The sequence below is a fragment of the Rutilus rutilus genome, assembly GCF_951802725.1.
Source record: "Rutilus rutilus genome assembly, chromosome: 12".
NCBI lineage: Eukaryota > Metazoa > Chordata > Actinopteri > Cypriniformes > Leuciscidae > Rutilus > Rutilus rutilus.
This window is the reverse complement of record NC_140217.1, coordinates 29,218,351-29,240,193: the sequence shown is the minus strand read 5'-3', so window position 1 is coordinate 29,240,193 and position 21,843 is coordinate 29,218,351. Positions and strand designations below refer to the sequence as shown.

Sequence of the window (21,843 nt, the reverse complement as noted above, 5' to 3'; positions counted from 1 at the left end):
GAAATCATGTCTATAAGGCAATTTTCAATGCCCTGAGTACTGAAAGTATTAAAATACAGAGTGTGATTTAAAGCTTAGACAAGGAAGTGCTCATTTAAAGTTCTTCAGTAATCATTCAAAATCTGCAGCGCTGGAGAGAGTGTGCTGCATACTTGAAAGTCAGTCCAACATGATTGCAAGTGTTTGCGTGTAGTGTGGTTCTAGTTTTAGTAACTGAAGTGCAAGTTATTTATTTACAGCATCTAAAACGTACACATTTTGCATATGTATAGCTTTAGAAATTGACAAATCTTTAAAAAAATCTTTGAATTCATGCGTTAATAGGTCGATTTTATTGTATTTAATCAATGACATTAAACACATTTTTTCAATAGCATCACATTTAATGAATGCATTATGTAATCTTTCGTTATAACAGTTTCATTCTGTTCTGTGTTTTATTCAAATGTTCCATTAATCAAAATATTTATACCATAGTAAAACGTAACTATACAAATATATTTATAATATAAAACGATTCACACTGTAAAATTCTAACGTTTCTAAATTTGTGCATATGTAAATACATTCATATTTTAGATGATGCGAATACATCATCTTTGTACGTTTTAGTCTAAAATCTACAAGCGTTGTGAATACTTGAGCATAATAATGCACTCAGTCAACTACCACTTCTTGTGGACCAAACCTTTGAATCAGATGGAAAGCTGTTCATCGTTATAAGTGAAAGGTCTTTAAGAGGTCTTCAACGCATAATGTCTTTAAAAGGTCTTTAAGAGTAATTAACTCTTAGGTTTATCAATGAAAAGACTATATGCCAAGCAATAATTAGAGGCACAGAAGTCAAAGGTCTGATGACACACACAAAAACGAATGAGGCTAATTGCATTTAGAGTATTTCGGCAATTAAATCTAGTGGCTCTGGGTTGAAGGTTCAGCCTCCTGCAGCGTCATTCGAGAACTACTGGAAATCACAGCCCATGAGCTACTGTGATTACAGAACTGCACTATTACTACAGTGTTGCCATATATGCATCAAATACTGTTATACTTGATGGTAGATACTGATATCAGTTTGAACATAATGTTGGCTTGTTCAAAGGAAAAATGTCTACTTTAAGGCTGAGCCTTTAGCATTTTTCCAGGTATTTTTGTAGCTTCTTACAACCATCAGTTTCATGCATATTTGTTTGAGCCGTTTAAATATTGTAAATTAATCTTTTTAGTAAATAACAACCTTCAGTATTTTTTAAAAGTTTCTATTCTCACTGGCTCTCGCTCATTGTCATCCTCTCTTCCCACCCAGACGTTAATGAGCCAGAAGAAGAATAGTTTAGACAAATGGCTCACAAAGGGTCACATCTGAGCCAGACTGAATCTGTTGATCAAAAGTAAAAGTTCACCATATGCAGGACAGATGTCTGAGTATGGAGTTAAAGGGATAGTTCACCCAAAAATGAAAATTCTGTCATCCTTTACTCACCCTCAAGTTGCTTCAAACCTGTATGAATTTCTTTCTTCTGCTGAACACAAAAGAAGATATTCTGAAGAATGTCGGTAACCGAACAGGCCCAGGGCCCTATTGACTTCACTCTAAAAAATGCTGGGTTGTTTTAACCCAATGTTGGGTCAAATATGGACTAACCCAACGTTGGGTTAAAAATGCAATTTAAAAATGGACAAACCCAGCCATTGGGTTACATTTTTAATGTAACCAATGCAAGTTGTCCATTTTTTTATTGCATTTTTGTCCATTTTTTTTTATTGCATTTTTGTCTATTTTTGATTTTGTCCAAAATGCAATTTGTCCATTTTTAAACTGCATTTTTTAACCCAACGTTGGGTTAGTCCATATGTGACCCAACATTGGGTTAAAACAACCCAGCATTTTTTAGAGTGATAAATACTATGGAAGTCAATGGGGCCTATCAACTGTTTGGTTACTGACATTCTTCAAAATATCTTCTTTTGTGTTCAACAGAAGAAATAAATTAATACAGGGTTGGAGCAACTTGAGGGTGAGTAAATTATGACAGAATTTCTATGTTTCTATAATTTGAAGTATCCTACCTTTGGTAAGAAGTGGGTTTTATGATTCTTTTGATCAGAATCTCAAAAAGCAGTTCAATCGCAAAATACACTGGAGAATGAAATGAATATGGCAGTCCAAAGATAAGTGTAGCCGACTTCAATAAAATTCACAACCACTCAAAAATACTGCTGTTGTACTGAATTTTCAATTTGCTTTGAAAATGTGCCAGAATTTCTGCTTTAACAGCTGAATACAAACTATAAAAGGTAAAGATGAGGTTGATGCTTCCTCAACATGTTGTTTACGCTGCAGCAGAGTGATAACTAAGACATCTTTGTGAGAGCAACAGAAAAATAAAGCGATAATTGATTAAAAGCCTTTCCTAAACTCAGTTATGGAGGGTTTAGAACAGAAACATGTTAGTTTCATAATCTTCTGAGCCTCAAACTCCACCACATTGAACAACCAGGACAGACATTTCTACTCTGTTTTAAAAACGATGTGAAATTCTATCTAACATATTAGGGGGTTTCACACTTAAACAGTTAACCCTAGGTCATTGTAAACCAATTGCAATGCCAGTGTCACAGATTTGATGAATGCTACACACGATATGTTTACATACAGGCTCTAGCATTGTGCATCCTCATATTATATATTGCTGACTGTACTACCAAGTTTATCCTGAACGGGCTTTTCAAACTATAAAGGCAAGAATGAAATAGTGTCTTCCTCAGTCCAGTTGTTACATTTTCTTGTCACCATTTGACATTTTTCTCCTCAAATGCTTAAACGACTGTTTATTCAATGTGCTGTGTTTCCGAGACTGTTCAAAGTACATGAATATGAGACACGCAATTCGTTGTCTGTTGCTAAGCATCTGGTGTACCATTCTAACACTACATCATTTCACACTATAGTTTAACACCGCAATGCAGGGTTAACACCACAAAAACGGTGCTATCCCTGCTAATCTCGCTTCTAAATGACTAAGTCTGAAACTAGGTTTACAACGACGAGAACCTGGTGTGAAAAGCCCTATTGTGACATATTTTACAGTAACTGCTTTGAACTCACCTGATGGGGTGATGTGTCTCCAAAAGATTTTGGGCTCTGGTTTCCCACTGGCTGTGCAGATGAGTGAAACATTGCTGCCTTCGTTTACTGTAATGTCCGATGAAATGTCATAGATTTTGGGAGGAACTGTGAAACAAAACAAACAGTTAGATAAACAAAGCTGCAAATGAGCTCAATGCCAAATGCCTGGATCTAGAATGTCAAGTATAAACAACAACAAGAGTCAATATAGCTGCAAACAGCAATTATAGAGGTCCAAACACAATACCACTTTATCCCAACAAGGTCATAGGTCTGCCATTCATATTTTAAAAGAATAACTGTTCTGCTCTAATCTTTTTGTTGGACATTGTTAACATTGTAATTATTGTTGATGGCTAAAAATAGCCATATAGTTTAGAATAGATAAGCCTATTTAGTTTTGGAAGGGTCCCACCGCAGAATATGATTTCTACGTATGGTATGTGTGTCAAATTCTGTGAAAATCTGTCATTTTAATTAAGGAGATACAACCATTTACATTAGACGCCACCTGATATATCCATGATCACTCATTCATTTTGAATATCAACTTGTTTTTGATAATTATTGACATTGGGAGACCAGAAAATCATCTTCCATGGTTTCATTCTGACAGGGTGAAAATCCTAGGCTTACTTCACAATTATAAAGCCTAAGGGTAATATGATTTAAATAAATAATAAGGGTATTCATAGTCCATGAGCCAAGAGATTGATAAGATAAAACGTTAAATAAAACTAAAAACTATTGCAACATCAGGTTAATGTATTCCCTATTTTTACTATCTACACTGTAAAAAAATATTGTTGGTTTAACTTAAAAAGTAAGTAACTGGTTGCCTTACAATTTTGAGTTCAATGAAATACAATTTTTTTTTTACAGTGCAGGCTTTTTTAAATAATTTTTTTTCGTTGTTCAGTATATTTTATTGTAAGGCAGAAAAAGTATACAGTAACAATGCTGACAAAAAATAATTCTCAGAATTGTATGACTGGACCCCCCAAAAATATAAGAAAGAAGAAATGAATTGGTATTGTCAAGCATTTTCGAATACAGGGTGTCTACAGATATAAACAAGTTAAATGTAAGACTTTTAAGATCTTTTTAATACCACCTTGTGTGAAATTTAAGACCAAACCTGTGATGGAAATACATTATATTACATACGTATATGTAATATTTAATGTGTTGAATAAAACATCTGATTTGGAATTCTTCATGGAATCTTAGGTAACATTTTGGTGCTAAAATTAAAGTGATGGTTTTCTGGCAGATGAATAACTAAAAAAATAAGTCTTTACCCTTAGTCCCTTACACCTATCATCACACACGGCCTTCACTCTTTCTAAAAAACACGTAAGTTGTCAAGGGGTTCATGAATTAATGCCTAACCTCCTGGTTTTGCTTTCCTACATAAAAAGGCAATAAATTGTCAGGAGTCTGCAAAATCAGCTATTCCCTTTGTTCATTTTTTTGAGGTCCGGCTATGATTCAGGTTGTTTGAAGTGTTTAGCATTTAACTAGACCAGTTCTGATCCTTTCCCTCTCTACCTCCAATATAATATTCTAAACACCATGCATTTACTGGAGATGCATGTATAATGGCTGAACTTTCTCAAGAGATATTTATTTGTTTTTCTCAAACAGTAAATTGAATTGTAATTAATTTGTATTTTATTGTACATGTCACTTAATGGTTATCCTCCCCACTGCATCCATGTATAACCAGCTGCAATATATATATATATATATATATATATATACACATACATATACATGAATTACGCTATTATAGAATAAGTGATACTCATCTGGGGGAAATCAATTAGAAGAAAACAAGACACTGACAGAATCAAAATAAGAGCCTTTAAAACATACTGGACTGAAATAATGAGCGGGCATTCAAGTTTTCAATGAAATGCCACTACTTCCAAAAGGAAATCAAACATTCAGGAATTTGTACCTTGCAAACAAACAGCAACATCATTCACTCCTACACAATTTGATCTCCAGTTTAAGTCTTTCTTATCATGTTTTTTGTAATCTGTTGGCACTAAATGGATGGTTGAAATTCCAATGAACCGTTTCATTGTTTGAAAGCACTGATCTGACGGTCATGCTCTCCACTGCAGGTTTACTTGAACTTCCTCCCACTGTTGACAAATGTCCACAATCACTGATAGCACAAAGGGAAAATGTTGCATTCGTCTACTGATCATATCTGCCTTCAACAGGATCAAGACCCTATTAGTCAATGCCTGAGGAGTCAGGTACCGGCCCTTTAAATGAGATGTGGGGCCTTTGCAGATCTTTAAGCTGAACATGTTCGAAGAAACATCTTGCCATATATCCTAGAACTTTCTCTGTGAATGCACACCATCAGATTTGAAGTCTTTTATTATTGTGTCCCCCCCCCACACACACTTCTTTACTATTACAATGCAATAATAGCAAAATTGTGTCGAAACAATTGAGCTTTTTGAGCTTATAAGTTGGCAGTGAAAAAGTCCAGAGGATTTGATGCACTGAAGGAATATCTCTCATTACAGCCCGAGACAGTTTTGACTTTCATTACTGGTCTTGTGTGTACCACCTGTGAATACAGAGTATATTATCAGATGAAATGAAAACCTCTCTGTATTTTCAAGTAGCTTAAAAAAGCCGAGAGGACTGGTATGCCCCGGCACTCCACTGAAATGGCAACATAAACAGATGTAAAGGTCAACAACCTATCCCAGCATGCTCTTTTAACTATCACTAAATTCATAATGAAAGCACGTGTTATTTAATCTCAAGGTCTAACCACAATTTGACTTCTATGAATCCATTCCGATTGTCACCCTCAATGCTTTTGGCCATAGTTATTTTTAACCTGTTTATTTCCACTATGTCTGTTCAATTGGTAAGGTAATGATGACAAGAGAAAAACAAGACAATGCTAAAGCCCTACCCCAAGGCCCCATTCAAGACAACCTGATGCTTTGTTTTCCATTTAATTCATTAACTGTTGCACGATTGTCATGTTTGCCCATTCAACTCTAATTCTCCCTCCTCCTCTCCTCGGCGGGAGGCGCTGAGATGGAGCTGCCACAGCTGATGGGGGAGGCATTTTCTGTCTCTCAGCCCCAGAGTGAATAAATAAGCCTCTAATGACGCCACCTTGAATTACTGAAACGCTTACAGCTATTAAAATGCAGAGTTTCCTCTGAATAAAGTGGAGTACATGGCTTGCCTTTCTATAAATTCTGACAGGTTCTCCAGGGCTGACTGTTGCCACCCAATTCCAAGACCCCATTGCTTCACACACTGCCAGCCCACATTCCAATTACAGAGCTGAGGGAAAAGTGGGCTCCTGTCATGATGCAGACTAGCATAGGCAAAGAGCCAAGGAGAGACAGGCAAAGAAATCAGATGCAGTCTTATCTAGTTGTTGTCTGGCTGGAAAAATAATGAAAAAACAAGTTAACACGGATGTATAATAAAATGAACGTGTATGTTATTACTGTTGAAGCCAGCAGAGTTTATGAGTTTTCACACAAGAGCTTTTAGTTCATTTGGTCAGTGGAAAGAAATTTTTTTCATGAACTTATAGTGAACTCTCAGAAAAAAAAGCTATAAAAGCTTTTACTGGGGTGGTAAAAGTAATAATATGTACAATTTAGGTACTGATATGCACCTTTTAGGTACTAATATATGTACGTTTAAGGTACTAATATGCACTAATAAGCATCTGGGGGCCCGTTTCAATAACTAATATGGGGCCCTACCCACATGAAACTTAAACATAATAGAGCAGAAAAAGCAAGGATTCCTGTTGGTTTGCATCAATGGCTTCATGAACAGGCAGCTCAACATAGAAATAATCCAACCATATTTGATTTAAACTATACAATTATACAGCGTTTTACGTTGGAATAAGCCTCGCCCTTTCATGCAGGGCAACTTCACTGCTTAATTGATTTGCGCAGTAGGCTAACGTTATATTTTCAGCTGTCTGGGCTTACTTAAAAAAAAAAAAAAAACGCTCAAACATCCCCTTCAACTTGAATTATTTAACAAAAGCAAAGAAGAAAAAGTGTCTGACTTACACTGAACCGAACTTCATAAATAAATAAAAAACGATATTTGAAGTTGATGTTTGTTGAAAACGGATTATCTTTATTTTGGCTAGCATCCTGTGACGGGGGTTCGGCCGCTGCTGTCGCCGGTAGGGTTAACGTTACAGATGCTGGACCAAAGAAAGAGGTCACTTACTTTTGGTAACGTTAGACTGAATAAAGCTGTTCGTTTCACAACCTCGTAGCTCGTGGTCAATCTACCTTGGATGGTTTAGACATTATGGCTGAAAATCAATATCCTACAGCGAAAATGAATGGGATTTTGCTGGTCTGTTGGAGGGCGGGGCCTGTTTCAATTGAAACGGTTGAAACATAGGTAAGGCCGCCTCTGCCTTTAGGGTACAAAGGTAAACCTTTTAAAGTTGTTTGGTTTGTGCACATCAAACCATATCAGTATGTATAAAAAAGTATGTTTCATGTGTACAGTTGGTTTAAATGCAGTTGGGTCTTCAGTCTGAAAATCCTGCCATAAATCACTTGACAAAAAAATATATTAGGATTTCAGTTACGAAATGTTAGGAAGGACATTACATTCACTGCATCAAGCTCACACTGACTTATCTAGAAAGAGACAGTGAGATCAGGAAGGCAGAGGGTCAGTAACAACTTTAACATAATAATAAACTTCTGTGTCCTGAGCGTCCAATGTGATTCACTATGCGGCTCTTTTCCAAAAGCTAGTGAGCCAACATAGGCAGCATAGGCAGCACTTGAAGAAATCCTAGGCGCAAACCCAATGCTACGGCTGTTCCAAAAGGTAGAAAGCATGATTTTGCTGCCTTCTAGGATAATAATGTAAACCAAAAGAACAAGAAAAGGAAAGAAAAACAGAAGAAACAACCTAATTATAATCCACCGTCACAGGTATTCTTCACAAGAGAGTCAACTTCCTAATTGCTCTGAGGCAGCGAATATATTCTAAAATATAATTTATGAACTACTGTATGTATTTTTATGCTAAGAGTATAATTTTGTTAGCCTAGCAACATGCTAACACCAAATTAGTCTCTTTTTTTGTAGTCTTGCTATTTGTATGATGCAGAGTTGCTGCAAATGTAAAGCATTCCAAATCAGTTAGGATGCATCCTTAATAGAAAGCGTAACAGGTTTTAAAACAGAGTGCATACTGGGAATACTCCTTATGATTCATCCATGCACACCATTACAGGGAATACTGAATATTTTGATCCAGAGACTATATTGTAGTACAAATATGCACATGTATTTTAAATATACTCATGTGGCTGGAAGTGGAAATACGCTACACTTGCAAAACTGCCAGATTTCACATTCATTCATAGCGGTTCCCAATTCCCCATACAACCTGAAGGCTGCTAAAACCAACCAACTTAGATCCCTAATTAGTTGTCATAGACAGAAACGAAACACAAACCCTCTGACAGGCTGCTCAACCCACAGGGATTTCTTCAGTTGGTAATGCCACGGAACGTGAGACAGTGAGGTTGTGCACGACCCAGTACATGAGCTCTCTTGGTACAACGTGTCCATTTGAAGAGTTAATTGAAATGTAGTACTTTGATTAAATGAAATTAGTAAAAAAAATATTCTGATGATATTTCTAAATATTCTCCTCGTCATTTATTTATGTCTCACTTAAGATATTAATATAATATAAAAGGTATACAAGTAACATTCTGACATAGACACACTGCTTTGTTCCCCAGCACACTGTATCATAGGCAAGAGTGCTTACAGTATGAACAGAGATATCAGGGAGAGGAATATTAGGTATTCATGAAAGGATCAACTTTCACATTAAAGACTTTGCAGAGTTGCTGTGAGGTGCAGACTCACTGGTACAGAATCTAAAATGAGGCTTAATATTTCATGACATTTTAGATGAAGTTCAAAACATCTTAACCTAGCTTAACGATGTTCCAGCAAAACTGAGGACTAATGATTGTGATACCAGTGTTGTTTTTTGCTTGATCAATTCAGAATAATTGTATACACAATAATGTTTTAAATTTATATCAGTTATGCTAATAGTTTTTGCAGTAGTGTCTACATTGGACTACAGAATTGTGATATTACTGGGTCAGTAAAAATTTAAACCACTGGGCCTACTGGCCAGTAGAAAAAATCCTTAGATTTGAGCCTTGCTGGAGAATCTCTATATATGCGCAGTGCTATTAAATGAAAGACAAAATAACTGAAGGAAATATCTATTTGCTAAACTAATTAAGCCAACTAATATAATTCACATTCTTTTGGTATGGCCAATATTTGAAAACATTTTAAATGCAATGAATGTAAATACAGGCATCGTATCGGTGATCGGTAATGGCGAGTACCAAAAATGAAAGTATTGGTCTTGGATTGTTTATAGAAAGTGGTATCGGTGCATGCATGCATGCACACATACATGCATACATGCCTAAATATTAGGGCTGTGTATCAGCAACAATGTCATGATACGATGCAGGCCACCATATACAGTGGGGAGAACAAGTATTTGATACACTGCCGATTTTGCAGGTTTTCCCACTTACAAAGCATGTAGGAGTCTGTAATTTTTTATCATAGGTACTTTTCAACTGTGAGTGACGGAATCTAAAACAAAAATCCAGAAAATCACATTGTATGATTTTTAAGTCATTAATTTGCATTAATTAATTAAGACCCGTATATCATGATAAGGGTCTGCAGCAATTTTACCTCAGCAGAATTTAGTATCACAGCTGTTTATTAAACACTACATACTATAGGGCCATTGCAGTTACCCTCTGCATTATGAAGGGCCTCTGCAGCACTGTATAATAATATAGGTAATGGCAATATAGGTAATGTTAACATTGGGCACTTCCCACCAGGTACAATATTCTGATTGTTTTCTGCTTCTTTTTTAAACACATAAATAATAATGTACTCATTCTAATAAATGTATATTGAAATGTACTCATTCTGATAGGCTCACATGATTTCATGTGACACTGAAGACTGGAGTAATGGCTGCTGAAAATTCAGCTTTGCCATCACAGAAATAAATTACATTTTAAAATGTATGAATAGAAAACTTTGCGCGTGTGTGTGTGTGCGCGCCTTCTTAGCCATATTTTGGGGACAAATCTGTACCCAGAAGTGACCTAAAATGACTAAAACTACTTTCATGGATGTCCTTATTTGTAATTTGTTTTATAAAAGTAAATACTTTTTTTTTATTGTAAAAATGCAGAAATTTAAATGTCAAAACAGCAGTAGATCAAAATATTGAAACAATAAAACAAATTGTGTAGCCTTTGAAAAAATTAAAACTATTTACTATGCTACTGGATAATGCAGAAGCAAAAATAACAATAATTTCAGTTAAAAATCTTTTGCCCAATAATTATTCCAATAAATTCTAAACATAAGTGTGAACTATTCAGTGGGGGAGGAAGAAATCAAAGATAATTTGAGTGTAGAACTTCTGGGCGATATGATCAAAATCTTATATTACGATAATTTAATGTCACAATAAAAATATATATCTTTTTTTTTTTTTGATATACATTTTTTTTATACCATTGAAATTTTACAAGTCTTGTTACCAATTTCAATATCACAAAGAACTAATACTAGCATAAGTAAAAAAATTAAAATAAAAAATAAATAAAATAAAAACTCTCAAGCTTACTGAAGACAAGTAAACTGTCAGTGATAAAATAAGAACAAAGAAACTAATTACCAGCAAAAGGACACCAATCTACAATAGAACAAAGACAAAAATTCAATAGATTTACCTGAAAACTTCAAGCACTAGAAATAACTTGAACTTAAATTGTATAAATTAATCAAATGTATTAAAAAAAAACACTGCATAGTTTTTACTGTGTAAATTAAATATACATTTATTCTTATTAAAATTACAAAAGTGATTTAGTCAAGAGCATTGAGAGATTTTCTAATTTTTGTTGTTTGATTAACAGTAATGACACACATGACAGCAGGTATATTAGGCTGCTGTCACTTTAAGACTACATGGATCCAGTATACTGTTAAAGATGTGTTTTCTTTCTCAACTGTTTTCATTCGGTAAAGCGAAGGATTTCCCCGAATTTTAGAAAAGAACCGCCCTCTCCACTTTTTGGAAAAATGCACATGCGCAACACTCTACCTGCTCCCGAGAGGGAACGCCTATTAAACGTGTGCACGAGAGAGCATGCACGAGCTAATCATCAACTTTTACTAGCAGTGATTTTAAATGGATTTCTCCAAATAGCATGCCAAACTTTACCTGTCAAGTAGAAACTTCGCGACTGAGGCATCAGTGGGAAGCCCAACCTATGTTTTGAGCGCACGCCATCGTGTGAATCGTGTGCACGAGCACGTACGACGGCCTTACGTAAACATATCACCAGAATGATTGACACTTAGGAGGACCAATAGTCTTGATGATCCACCCGGAAAAAGAAAATCCTCCGCAATACCTTTAAGACATAAATGACTGTTTACGAGGCATTTGCTTAAAAACATATGCAAATGATAAGCTTTCGTGACTGCACAGCACAGCAACGTCACTTCAGCGTAACCGCGATAGAGACGATAGTCCAAAATCTCTACAAATTTATTTTGGTTTATCATGCCGACTGGTATATCACCGACCCCTAGTTTGATGTCAGTGACACAATCAAGCCAAGTTGAAGCCACTGATGTAACTGAACATGACAGACCAGTTTGGCAATGTGAAACAGGGAATGGCATTTGAGAGAGGCCACGGAGAGATCATGTTCTCTGAATAACGTCTTAAATTTCAGTCTGTTTGTCTACAAAACTATTGTATGACTTTAAAAGACTTGGAATTTCGATGTTAAATAAGGTTAGAAGCCCTTGAAATTTAGATGTGAGACAATCAATATTTCATGACTGATCACTGAATCACTTCCATAGAAGTCATGAACAAAACGTATAGAAACAGTAAAGTCCTTTCTATTCAGTCTTACTGTTGCCGCTATACTGGAAAGTATGCAATGCCAGGCTGCCTTGCTTCTTCTTGATCAATAAACAAAATGGTGGTTGCTGATGACAAACAGACCATCGCTCCTAATATTTAGCTAAGTTAGATATATAGGGTCTATGTGCAGAATAGCAATACATTTATCTGTCATTCACAAACTAAGCACATCTATAAAAGAATAATGTGGTGGTCTCAAACTGCTCTATTTAATGGTGACTCACCAAGGACTTTGACAAATGGTACTGTCTGGTAAACAAGGCTAAGATTTAAGTGGTGGAGAAGATAGGTGATTATTCTCCAAAAAATGTGTGTGGGCTATCCTCATTCGATCCCTACAAAACAAACAAGCACACTCATTCTCTGATGATGCCCAGTATTGACCCGTCGGCTAGAAAGAATGACCTAGCAAAACTGTTTCGTCCACACAAACGTTCAGGATACATCAAGATATATCGAAGAGCCTGCAAGTACAGTCTGTTCAAATTTCCTAAAGGACAAATAAGACATTTTAATCGCATTACGTACGATTTGGGGTTCTAGGATTTGTGCCACTGTAAGAGTCAATCTAGCAATTTCATTTTTGATACAATTCTGCAGGAGATTAAATTTACCACTCACCGATTCCTATTACAAGACTGCTGTTCATCATGTGTTTCCTGTCGTTTCTCCTCTCTCTCTTTAGTTTTTGTCGTTACCCCAACAGTGCTTGTATATTTTCTTAGCAGTACTTATTAATTATCCTAGATCATGCAGAGATACATGCAAGTAATGTATTCTAAGGACAAAAGATCCATCATGATCATGAAACAGCCCTCGGCTAAGAGAGTGAAAAAGAAGGACATTCATTTTGTTGATTATAATTACACAGAAGAGACTCAGTGATGGGCTACAGGTTACAGCCTCTAACTACACATCTTCAGATATGAATGGTCCGTATTAGTTTGCTTTATCTCAAAGAGGGTTAGGGTCCTTACAGTGATCTTTCTCTAGTTAATTATAGACAGTGGACTTAGAAAACAGAGCGCATAGAAAATAAGCATATTTGCCACTGCTGAGAGTCAGCACCTCCTACTGAGGGGTCAACCATAAACACCAAGTTTACTTTGCCGGAGAAACACACAATAACAGCCTACCAGAGAATTTAGACAAATATTCATCATGCAACTATCTCCTAATGACTGGAATGTGAGGGGAAGCCAATAAACAAAGCAGATATCTACACAACAGCTCAAAAGAATAATGAAAAATTTGAAAAAATGGATATCATATTTATATGCCTAAATATGAACTACTTTATAAAGCTAAAATTGTAATCAATTTAAATGAGCTAAAAAAAATGAAAGAGTTGGAACAGATAGTAAAGGAAAAGCAGCCAACATGGGAACCAGCATACATGGGAACTCCTTCAATAGAAATTAAAAAGCATCCCAGGTGGCATCTCATGAAAATTCTGTCAGTATTTACTCACCTTCAAGTTGTTCCAAACCTGTATAAATGGATTTCTTTTGCTGAACACAAAAGATATTTTGTAGAATATGGGTAACCAAACAGTTGATGGGCCCCATTGATTTTTTCCCCCATACTATGTAAGTCAATGGGGCCCATCAACTGTTTGGTTACTATGATGTAAAATTTTATTTCACATGGACATTATCAGTAATTATGCTGCTGAGCAGAACGGAGAACATTTTTTCATTTTTTACAGCATAAATTTGGACCATAAATGGAGCCACTCCTCTAAAGACAGTCTAATTTACTTTTGACTTATTTGCCCACCGTAAAAAAAAAAAAACATCAATACATATAAAAATTAACAATCAAACCCCATAAAATGTATATTTAGATCCACTTGAACTTGGCAGTATTTAATCATTATGTTATTACGTAACATAAAATCTCATACTACATCCTACACTCCAACTTCTATCTATAGCCTATAGGCACATTTTTTAAAAGGGGAACACACATGTAGAACTAGAATCCCAATTTACATAATGAAATGTAAAAGGTTTTCACCAACGTTTGATGATTTCATAGTCATTAGTTACACATTCATTCCATATTTTCAGTAAGACTGCAAACATACATGTATGAAAAACTACTCTAAGCTTTAATTAAAATTTTGTTTGACATTTTGGGCCCTTTGAAATCAAAATATACTTTCATGAATATGGATGTAAGTTCAACACAAATTTATCGATTCTTTTAATAAATATAGTCAGCAAACAGGAAAAATATTGTTAATGCAATGCAGTTCAAAGCCACCCTCACCCCTAAAAACCAAACTAGTTTAGTAATATATCGCTAAAGTAGTTATTTATCAATGAAAAACATGGCAAACCATAATGGAAAAAGTGGTTGATATGAAATCTGATGAAACACTCACCTTTTACAATTAACTGAATGAGCTTTGGGCGTAGGTTACGTTCACTCTGTATCGAGCAGGTGTACAAGCCCTCGTCCGTTACATCCACTTTCTGTATCTGTAAGCTGTATTCATGTTTATCCCCCACATTCGATACGATGGACACACGAGGATCCCCTGACCACTTGTCATTCCCTGCGTAAATGATACTGGAACGGTTCAACCATGCTCCTTTTGAGATCCCATCCAACAGGTAGCATCTGAAATCAGAATGAAGGCAGACATTTCAAAACTAAGGACCTGGGCGACAGATATTACAACATCAGCCAGATCATTTCCATAATGACCAACTCAATGTACCAAGAGCAGCACAAATTAGAGTCTGGTTTAAATAATGGCGCAAATACCAGTATATTGACTAGCAGAAATTCACAAACCTTAATAAATCACCTTGCATTATTCATTTAAAAACTCTCCCCCCATAAATTTTGCATCTGAAAGGGAAACTCCTACAAATAGCCTACATATGCAATAATGTCAGCCGAAAAAATAACTGTGTCCACGCCTATTTAGCGCTAGTTTTTCACTGCGTATCTTTAGTAAATCCTGTCAGTAGTTTTTAAACGCCAAAAGAGGGTTTGCACTGGAGCAAGCTGTTAGTAATTCTGGCTCTATGAATGAAATAGCAGATTTACACAGAACATATTGACCAAGAACGTGATTTACAAGACACAATGCGTCTTTCCACGCGTAACACTCCAAACTGACTAGAATAAAAAAAAAAAAGATATATATATATATATTTTAGACAGTGGGAAAAGTCATTCTGACTGTTTAATAAACACCACGTGCAATTCATACAAACGACATCAGTCCCTGGTGTGCACAAAAGAAACTGTCAAACACAACAACAACAAAATAACTATTTAATATTTAAGCAGTAGCTCCCAGATGGTGGGTCGAGACCCAAAAATGGGTCACACGTCTGTTCTAAAAAAAACGATGCTAAATGCAAACTAAAATGCAACTAAGTGTATAATCATCCATTTACGAGAGCAAATTAAATAGGCTTATCAACTTTTTAAAGGAAGGAGAAAGTGGTTCCCATATCTTTTGCTGTTGATGTCAAAAGCCACGCAGCCCAATTAAAACCAACAGTATTTTGGTGCAAATCCAACTGTCACTTCGTAGAAGCCACATTATGCAGATCCTAACATGGACAGGTTGCATGACATTCCTTCTCTCTCAAAAACCATGTTTTTGTTTTTTAATTTCAAGGTCATCCTGTTTTGTTTTTGATTTCTATCTTCTGTACGTGTTTAAACATCTTCAAATGGACAGTTCTGATTTCAAAACACAACTCACAAATATTTAATGTTTTTAAATCTCATGTAATTTCAATATTCCATGGCAGTATTATCAGGCTATTTTCATGTTTGGGAGATACACTATTTAAGATATACCAAAATAAATTGTGAAGAAAGTCAGTCACACAGGCTTGGAAAGACATGAGAGTCATAATTGAGGGGTGGGGGGAGGAAGGGGGACCTATCCTTTTAATATCATCTTATGTTGTATGTTGTTTTACTGTTATCCTAAACCTGAACAGAGATTGGTATGCATATATTTAACAGGCTAGTTCACCCAAAACTTTCAATTCTGCCATAATTACTCGCCCTCATTCATTTAAACATGACATCTTCAAATTTACAGTTCTGTCCTTCAAACACAAGACTTTGAAAAAGTAAACCAAACAAACAAAAAAAGATGCAGCTTGGAACTTTAATCTGGTAGCACGTCTAACATATTTGTTGTTTGTCAGCAGTGATGAGAGTTATTCACACAGGATACTCTTGAGGTTACAGGTGAGATGGGAGTCAACATATCCGTCAGTACCTTGAGGGGCTCAGCGCACTTCCTCAAAGTTGAATGGATATTTCTCAAATGTGATGGACACGCCACAAAAAAAAAAAAAAGAAGAAAAAAAAAGAGGCTGATGTTATGAAACGGGACTTAACTTTGGTTTCACTTGGGCTTGTTAAAAAGTGTACACACAATGATAAGACAAGATGACACAGTTGAGTTACCATTATGCATGAGAAAAGCCCACTGGAGAATGTGATTTAGAGCAGATCTTATTAAAAAATGTATTGCTGCTTCTAGAATACAGCCTCCTAAATTAAAAACATTTCATAATGTCAAATCGCATGCTGTGTACAGCATCATAAATCCAATAAAAGTAACAACTAAAACATTAATTGTTGCTTTTATTAGTACCTAGTACCATCTTAAATCTGAAATGTATGAAAAAACATCTAAAATATTAGTGATAATATTTTGCCCAGAGCTTGCATGCCACATCCCTGAATTTCAATGACAGATAATAGGGTATAACTTATGTAGGCTTAGATTCATAAGCATAACTAATTCATTTCAATACAGATGATATAGCCTTCACATTAGCATTAATATCATAATAGATATGAGACACTGCAACAGTTTTTACACTTAAATAAATAATTATCCAAATAAATAAAAACTTACAGCATACAGTATATAGCCATAAATTCACATTAAGTGTTCAACCAAGCATGCACATCTACAAGTGACTGCAGAACATGAAATCACACTTAAGCACATTCCTAGGGTCTGGCAAATGTTAATGCTCAACTTGTTCTTACAAAAGCCATAATTCTTCTTCTTCTGGAATCCCCCTGCAGTCAATAATTATATCCCTTAAAACTCATCTTTGATAATCATAATGACATATTTAAATATTTTTTTTCCTGTGAAAATAATTTCTCCATGCCTTTAAATAGCTTGAATGTAACTCTACTACACCCTTTCTACATTTAGCATACACGGAACCATTAGCCTAATATGCAAATTAGTCCCGCCTTCAATCAATCACACCAGCTCAGACTACCTGATCTACTCGGTCAACTGTAGTAAACGCTACACATAGCAAGTGGATATACTGGTTTAATTCTGCCATATATGTTTGAAAAGGAAACATGATTTAGAAGAAGAAATGGAAGAGTGAATTATACAGGGTCGTCTACAAATCGATGTATCAGAATGGTAATGCGTTTTATGTATCGCTCTCTACAATGTCGGACACATAGTGGTAATTAATATGATTAGCCTTTGGCTTGACTACGTAATCAAACAGCTAATTACGTGTTGCTAATGTTACACAAACCATGTTCCTTTCGCCAGACAACATGCCTTCTAAATATCAGCATCCTTAGAAACGCTTTGAACATTAAGAAAGTCTGTGAAAGGCATATAGTTCATTATAGCATCATAATATACATCATACATAATTCACCAGCTATATTGCTATATGTACCCGGTTTTTCCAGTCCCTTCTTAAAGGTGTTCTTGTGCTCACTGTGGAAAAACCCCGCCCCACACGTTGTCGGTACTGGTTACACGTCTGTGATGGTAGGAAACGGCTGGTTCCAAACTGCGTTTTTGAGACTGACTTTGATACACTGCAGTTTTCAGAAGAAAATACTAAGCAATGGTTTGACTGTTGAATTTGCACATAAAGCATATTAAAATCATCACACAGACATAAACAACATTAAAAACTTGATTTTCACCACAGGGGCTTTTAACATCTTATGTAATTTCCATATTTCATGCCAGTATTATCAGATTGTTTTCATGTTATTTCGCTATTATTTGAGATATTACAAAAACATTTTGAAGAAAGAAAGTCTCAAGGGTTTTGATTGACATGATTTTAACATTTTATGCAATTTCCATATTTCATGCCAGTATTATCAGATTGGTTTCATGTTATTTCGCTACTATTTGAGATATTACAAAAAAACATTTTTTTTTAAAGAAAGTCACAAGGGTTTTGATTAACATGAAGCCTAGTGAATTTGAATTTCCTAGTGAACTATCCCTTTAAGAGTGTGATTTGCAATGTTAATGATCTACTGATGGATTTTTTAATTAATCAACTTTAATTAATCAACTAACATTTGTTTTTCTTGCAGGAACGACATTCATATGCTTTTAAATGTTTCCAAACTCTTTGGGAAAACTTTGATTGTGTGTGTGTGTGTGTGTGTGTGTGTGTATGTATAAATAACAATTAGGGGAAGTGAAACTAGACAGATGAAAAGTTCCCAAACCTTGTGATAAGTAATCACAAAAACAGAGTTTGCTTGTGCCAGTGACAGAGGAAAAGGATGATTGAACCAATCATATTGAAGCTGACATGTTAGTCTTATTTATTTTCTCGATTCTATAAAAACTGTTGTGTCCGTGTTATCTGGTGGGATTCTCAATGGAATTTGTCGGAGATCCTCCGGCCTTGCTTCTTGGGAGAGATTCCCTGAGAACTGCTCGGGAAGATCTCCCGGCTGTGATTAAAGCATTTGAAGGACATTTGCTTAAGTCTGTTTGTCGATTATTCCTGCGCAGGACGTAAGCTAGTTTAGGGAAGCAAGTTAGTTAGAGTAAGACTCGGCCAGTTGTCGACTGAAGACTTAAGAGCTAGAGTATAAAGGTATTCGATTAGTAGACGCCCCAGTTTAAGGAATTGGGTGTCGATTTGGAGACGCCCCAGATAAAGGTATTGGTTTCGATTTGGAGACGCCTCAGTTAATAAGGTCAATTGGGTATCGATTTGGAGACGCCTCAGATAGTTAGGTTTAGGGAAGAATCTACCACAATCACTAATAAATTATTTGATAAAAACTGTCTGATTATTTGGTAAAAGCTAAACTCTTTGATCTTCTTGTAAAAGCTCCTCAGGCAGACTCCCTACATCCCTGACAGTGAAGGTTTCATCACCAATTCTAACCTCTGAAAAAGCAAGATGGCTGGTGTTAAAGCACTGCAAAGATCTACTCAGACAAAGCCCACCACCTGCACACAAAGGTGTAAGTAGTTCCCACTGAGGTGTAGGATACTGTGAAGGAAAGAGTACGGACCTCCATGTGTGCTATATTTCCTTTGTGCTACCTGAAAGAAACAAGTGGAAGAGGTTCAAAGGCGATTTTATGCACCTACTAGCATGTGTTAGCCTAGTCTTTGAACCTTTGGACTTCTGTGGGACTTCTGTGTGTGTGCACACTATAACTCATTAAGAGGGCAAGCTAGTTTGGTTTGTAGTTAAATAATTAAAATAAATAATTAAAGATTATTTTATCTTACAATACTGTAACTTGAACTTGAAAAATGCAGTAAACACTCAATAATAAAACAGAATGAGATTATTTAGCTTCTTATCGGTTCAAAGGGTTAAAATAATGTTACTGTTACTGTTACATAAAATGTGAATTGTGCTTCTAATGCTTAAAAAATATAGGCCTAATATGATATTATAGTGCAGAAATACCAGCACAACTATATTGATTTAATGGAAATGCGGAAGGAAGCCTTTTAACTAAAAGATCATTAAACCATATGCTCACTATAACCTTCGTTAACAATTCATGGCTAATTTTAGCCGAGGTTTGACTGGTTTTACATTTGTGATATGTATGATATATATATTTTTTTATTTTATTTTTGACATCTTACCTTCCATGTAGAAAATTTACTTTGACATGCAAAGTAGATTGTATCATGAAAAAAACCTCACTTCTCTTAAAATATATTTTTTTCATGAATCTCTCTCAATCACAGGCAGCTGTCTATGGTAAAAATGCCAGCTTACCCACTGTCGCATCTTACCCCACTCTCCCCTATCCCAAAACCACTGCAGCCCTGTATATTTTGCATCCAGATTTGTATTTCCAGGCCAATTCGCATTGTTACTAATTTAAATAAGCATGTGCTCTCAAAGTCTCAAAACAGCAGAGAGAAGAGACTGTAATCAAGTCATGTTTGTTCTTCCTCTCTCCCTGAAATTTCCCTTAATCATCCTTATTCATCCCTTCAAAGCACTGCTCTATGAAGCTCATAAGGGCAAACCTCTTCACTGGTGGGATTTTTCATCTCATGATCTCTTCAAAATCCACAGAGGCTTTACACATTGTGAAACACTGATTAGGTCTTCATCTGGTTTATTCTGATTCAAAACATGCTTCCTGAAAAGCAGATTCATGAGGCCTTTGTCTTTTTTTTTTGGCTTGAAGTGCACGTTTTCGGATTTGACGCATCTAAAGAATCGTGCCACCATAAGTTAAACACACTGATATCCTTTAAACACTGACTACGTTGAGCTCCACCAATTACAGTTGCTTTTACAGTACAGGGGGTGTTTTCTGTAATCTAAACTGGATTTTCTTTTCATTTCAGATTGACCCAGATTTTTTTTTTTGTTCTTCTGATCCCTCTTTCCAGCTGAATGATTCACTTAAGGTATGTTTTCTGGCAAAGCCTTTGAGAGGGATTCCATTAAGGTTTAAAGAACTCTGAACACACGATGTGTTTATTTAAGAAAGATGTGCATTTTATATATAAAAAAAAGTGCATTTACCAGAATAAATGTGTTTATTTTCCTTCTCCCTTCTACCGTTCAAAGGTTTGGGGTCAGTAATTTTTTGCATATTTTTTGCAAGATGCATTAAATTGATCAAATGTGACAGTAAAGACATTTATAATGTTATATGTTATTTCAAATAATCCTGGAAAAAAAATGTTTTATACAGTTTGCACAAAAAGTTGTTTTATATTCTATCCCCTATTACCCTACCCCTAAACACAACCCTCACAGAAAACGTTCTACATTTGTACATTTTCAAAAAACATAATTTAGTATGATTTATAAGCTGTTTTCCCCATAGGGACCAAAACATGTCCCCACAAGTTCAAAAATTACTAGTAGCTAGTAATATTATCTTTGTCGGCACGCGCACACACACACACACACACACACACACAAATTGTGGAAGCATTCAGGAGTGAAATGCCTCAAACTAAACCACAAACTCAGTGATATTCTTCCTTCTTCAAAGCGGAACAATTCAAGCCAGCAGGCACACATCCAGGCTAGTTTGGGAGTGGGAATAGGGAACAGAGTTTTGGGAGGGAAAAAGCTGAAAACGCACCTTCCAGCCATATCTGTGTTCGCTACGCTAGTTTCATATGGTGGCTGCAGCTAGCAGCAGACAGTATTTGAAACATGTTATTTTTCCCTGCTGATCATGATGATGTCAGGCGAAATGAGAAGTCGTTTCAGAGACGAAGCATGTTGTTACATTTTGTTTAAAGATTGCAAAGACATGCACAGATGAATCGGCCACAATAAGAGCGGGAAGAGCATTTAGATCAAACATCACAGGGATTCAAGCACGGAGAATGT

The 21,843-nt window shown here is 35.7% G+C and overlaps 1 protein-coding gene across 3 annotated transcripts in view; it reads right to left on the bottom strand.

The window, feature by feature from the left end:
* Positions 1 to 21,843, bottom strand: part of negr1 (neuronal growth regulator 1) — a 191,358-nt gene that overhangs the window by 149,447 nt on the left and 20,068 nt on the right. For all 3 annotated transcript variants that reach the window (XM_084426160.1, XM_084426161.1, XM_084426159.1), the window contains exons 2-3: positions 14,592 to 14,830; positions 3,110 to 3,235 (exon numbers count right to left, since the gene is read on the bottom strand). In XM_084426160.1, coding sequence (XP_084282286.1) covers positions 3,110 to 3,235; positions 14,592 to 14,830 — 365 coding nt within the window. The remainder of the gene's footprint in view (positions 1 to 3,109; positions 3,236 to 14,591; positions 14,831 to 21,843) is intronic.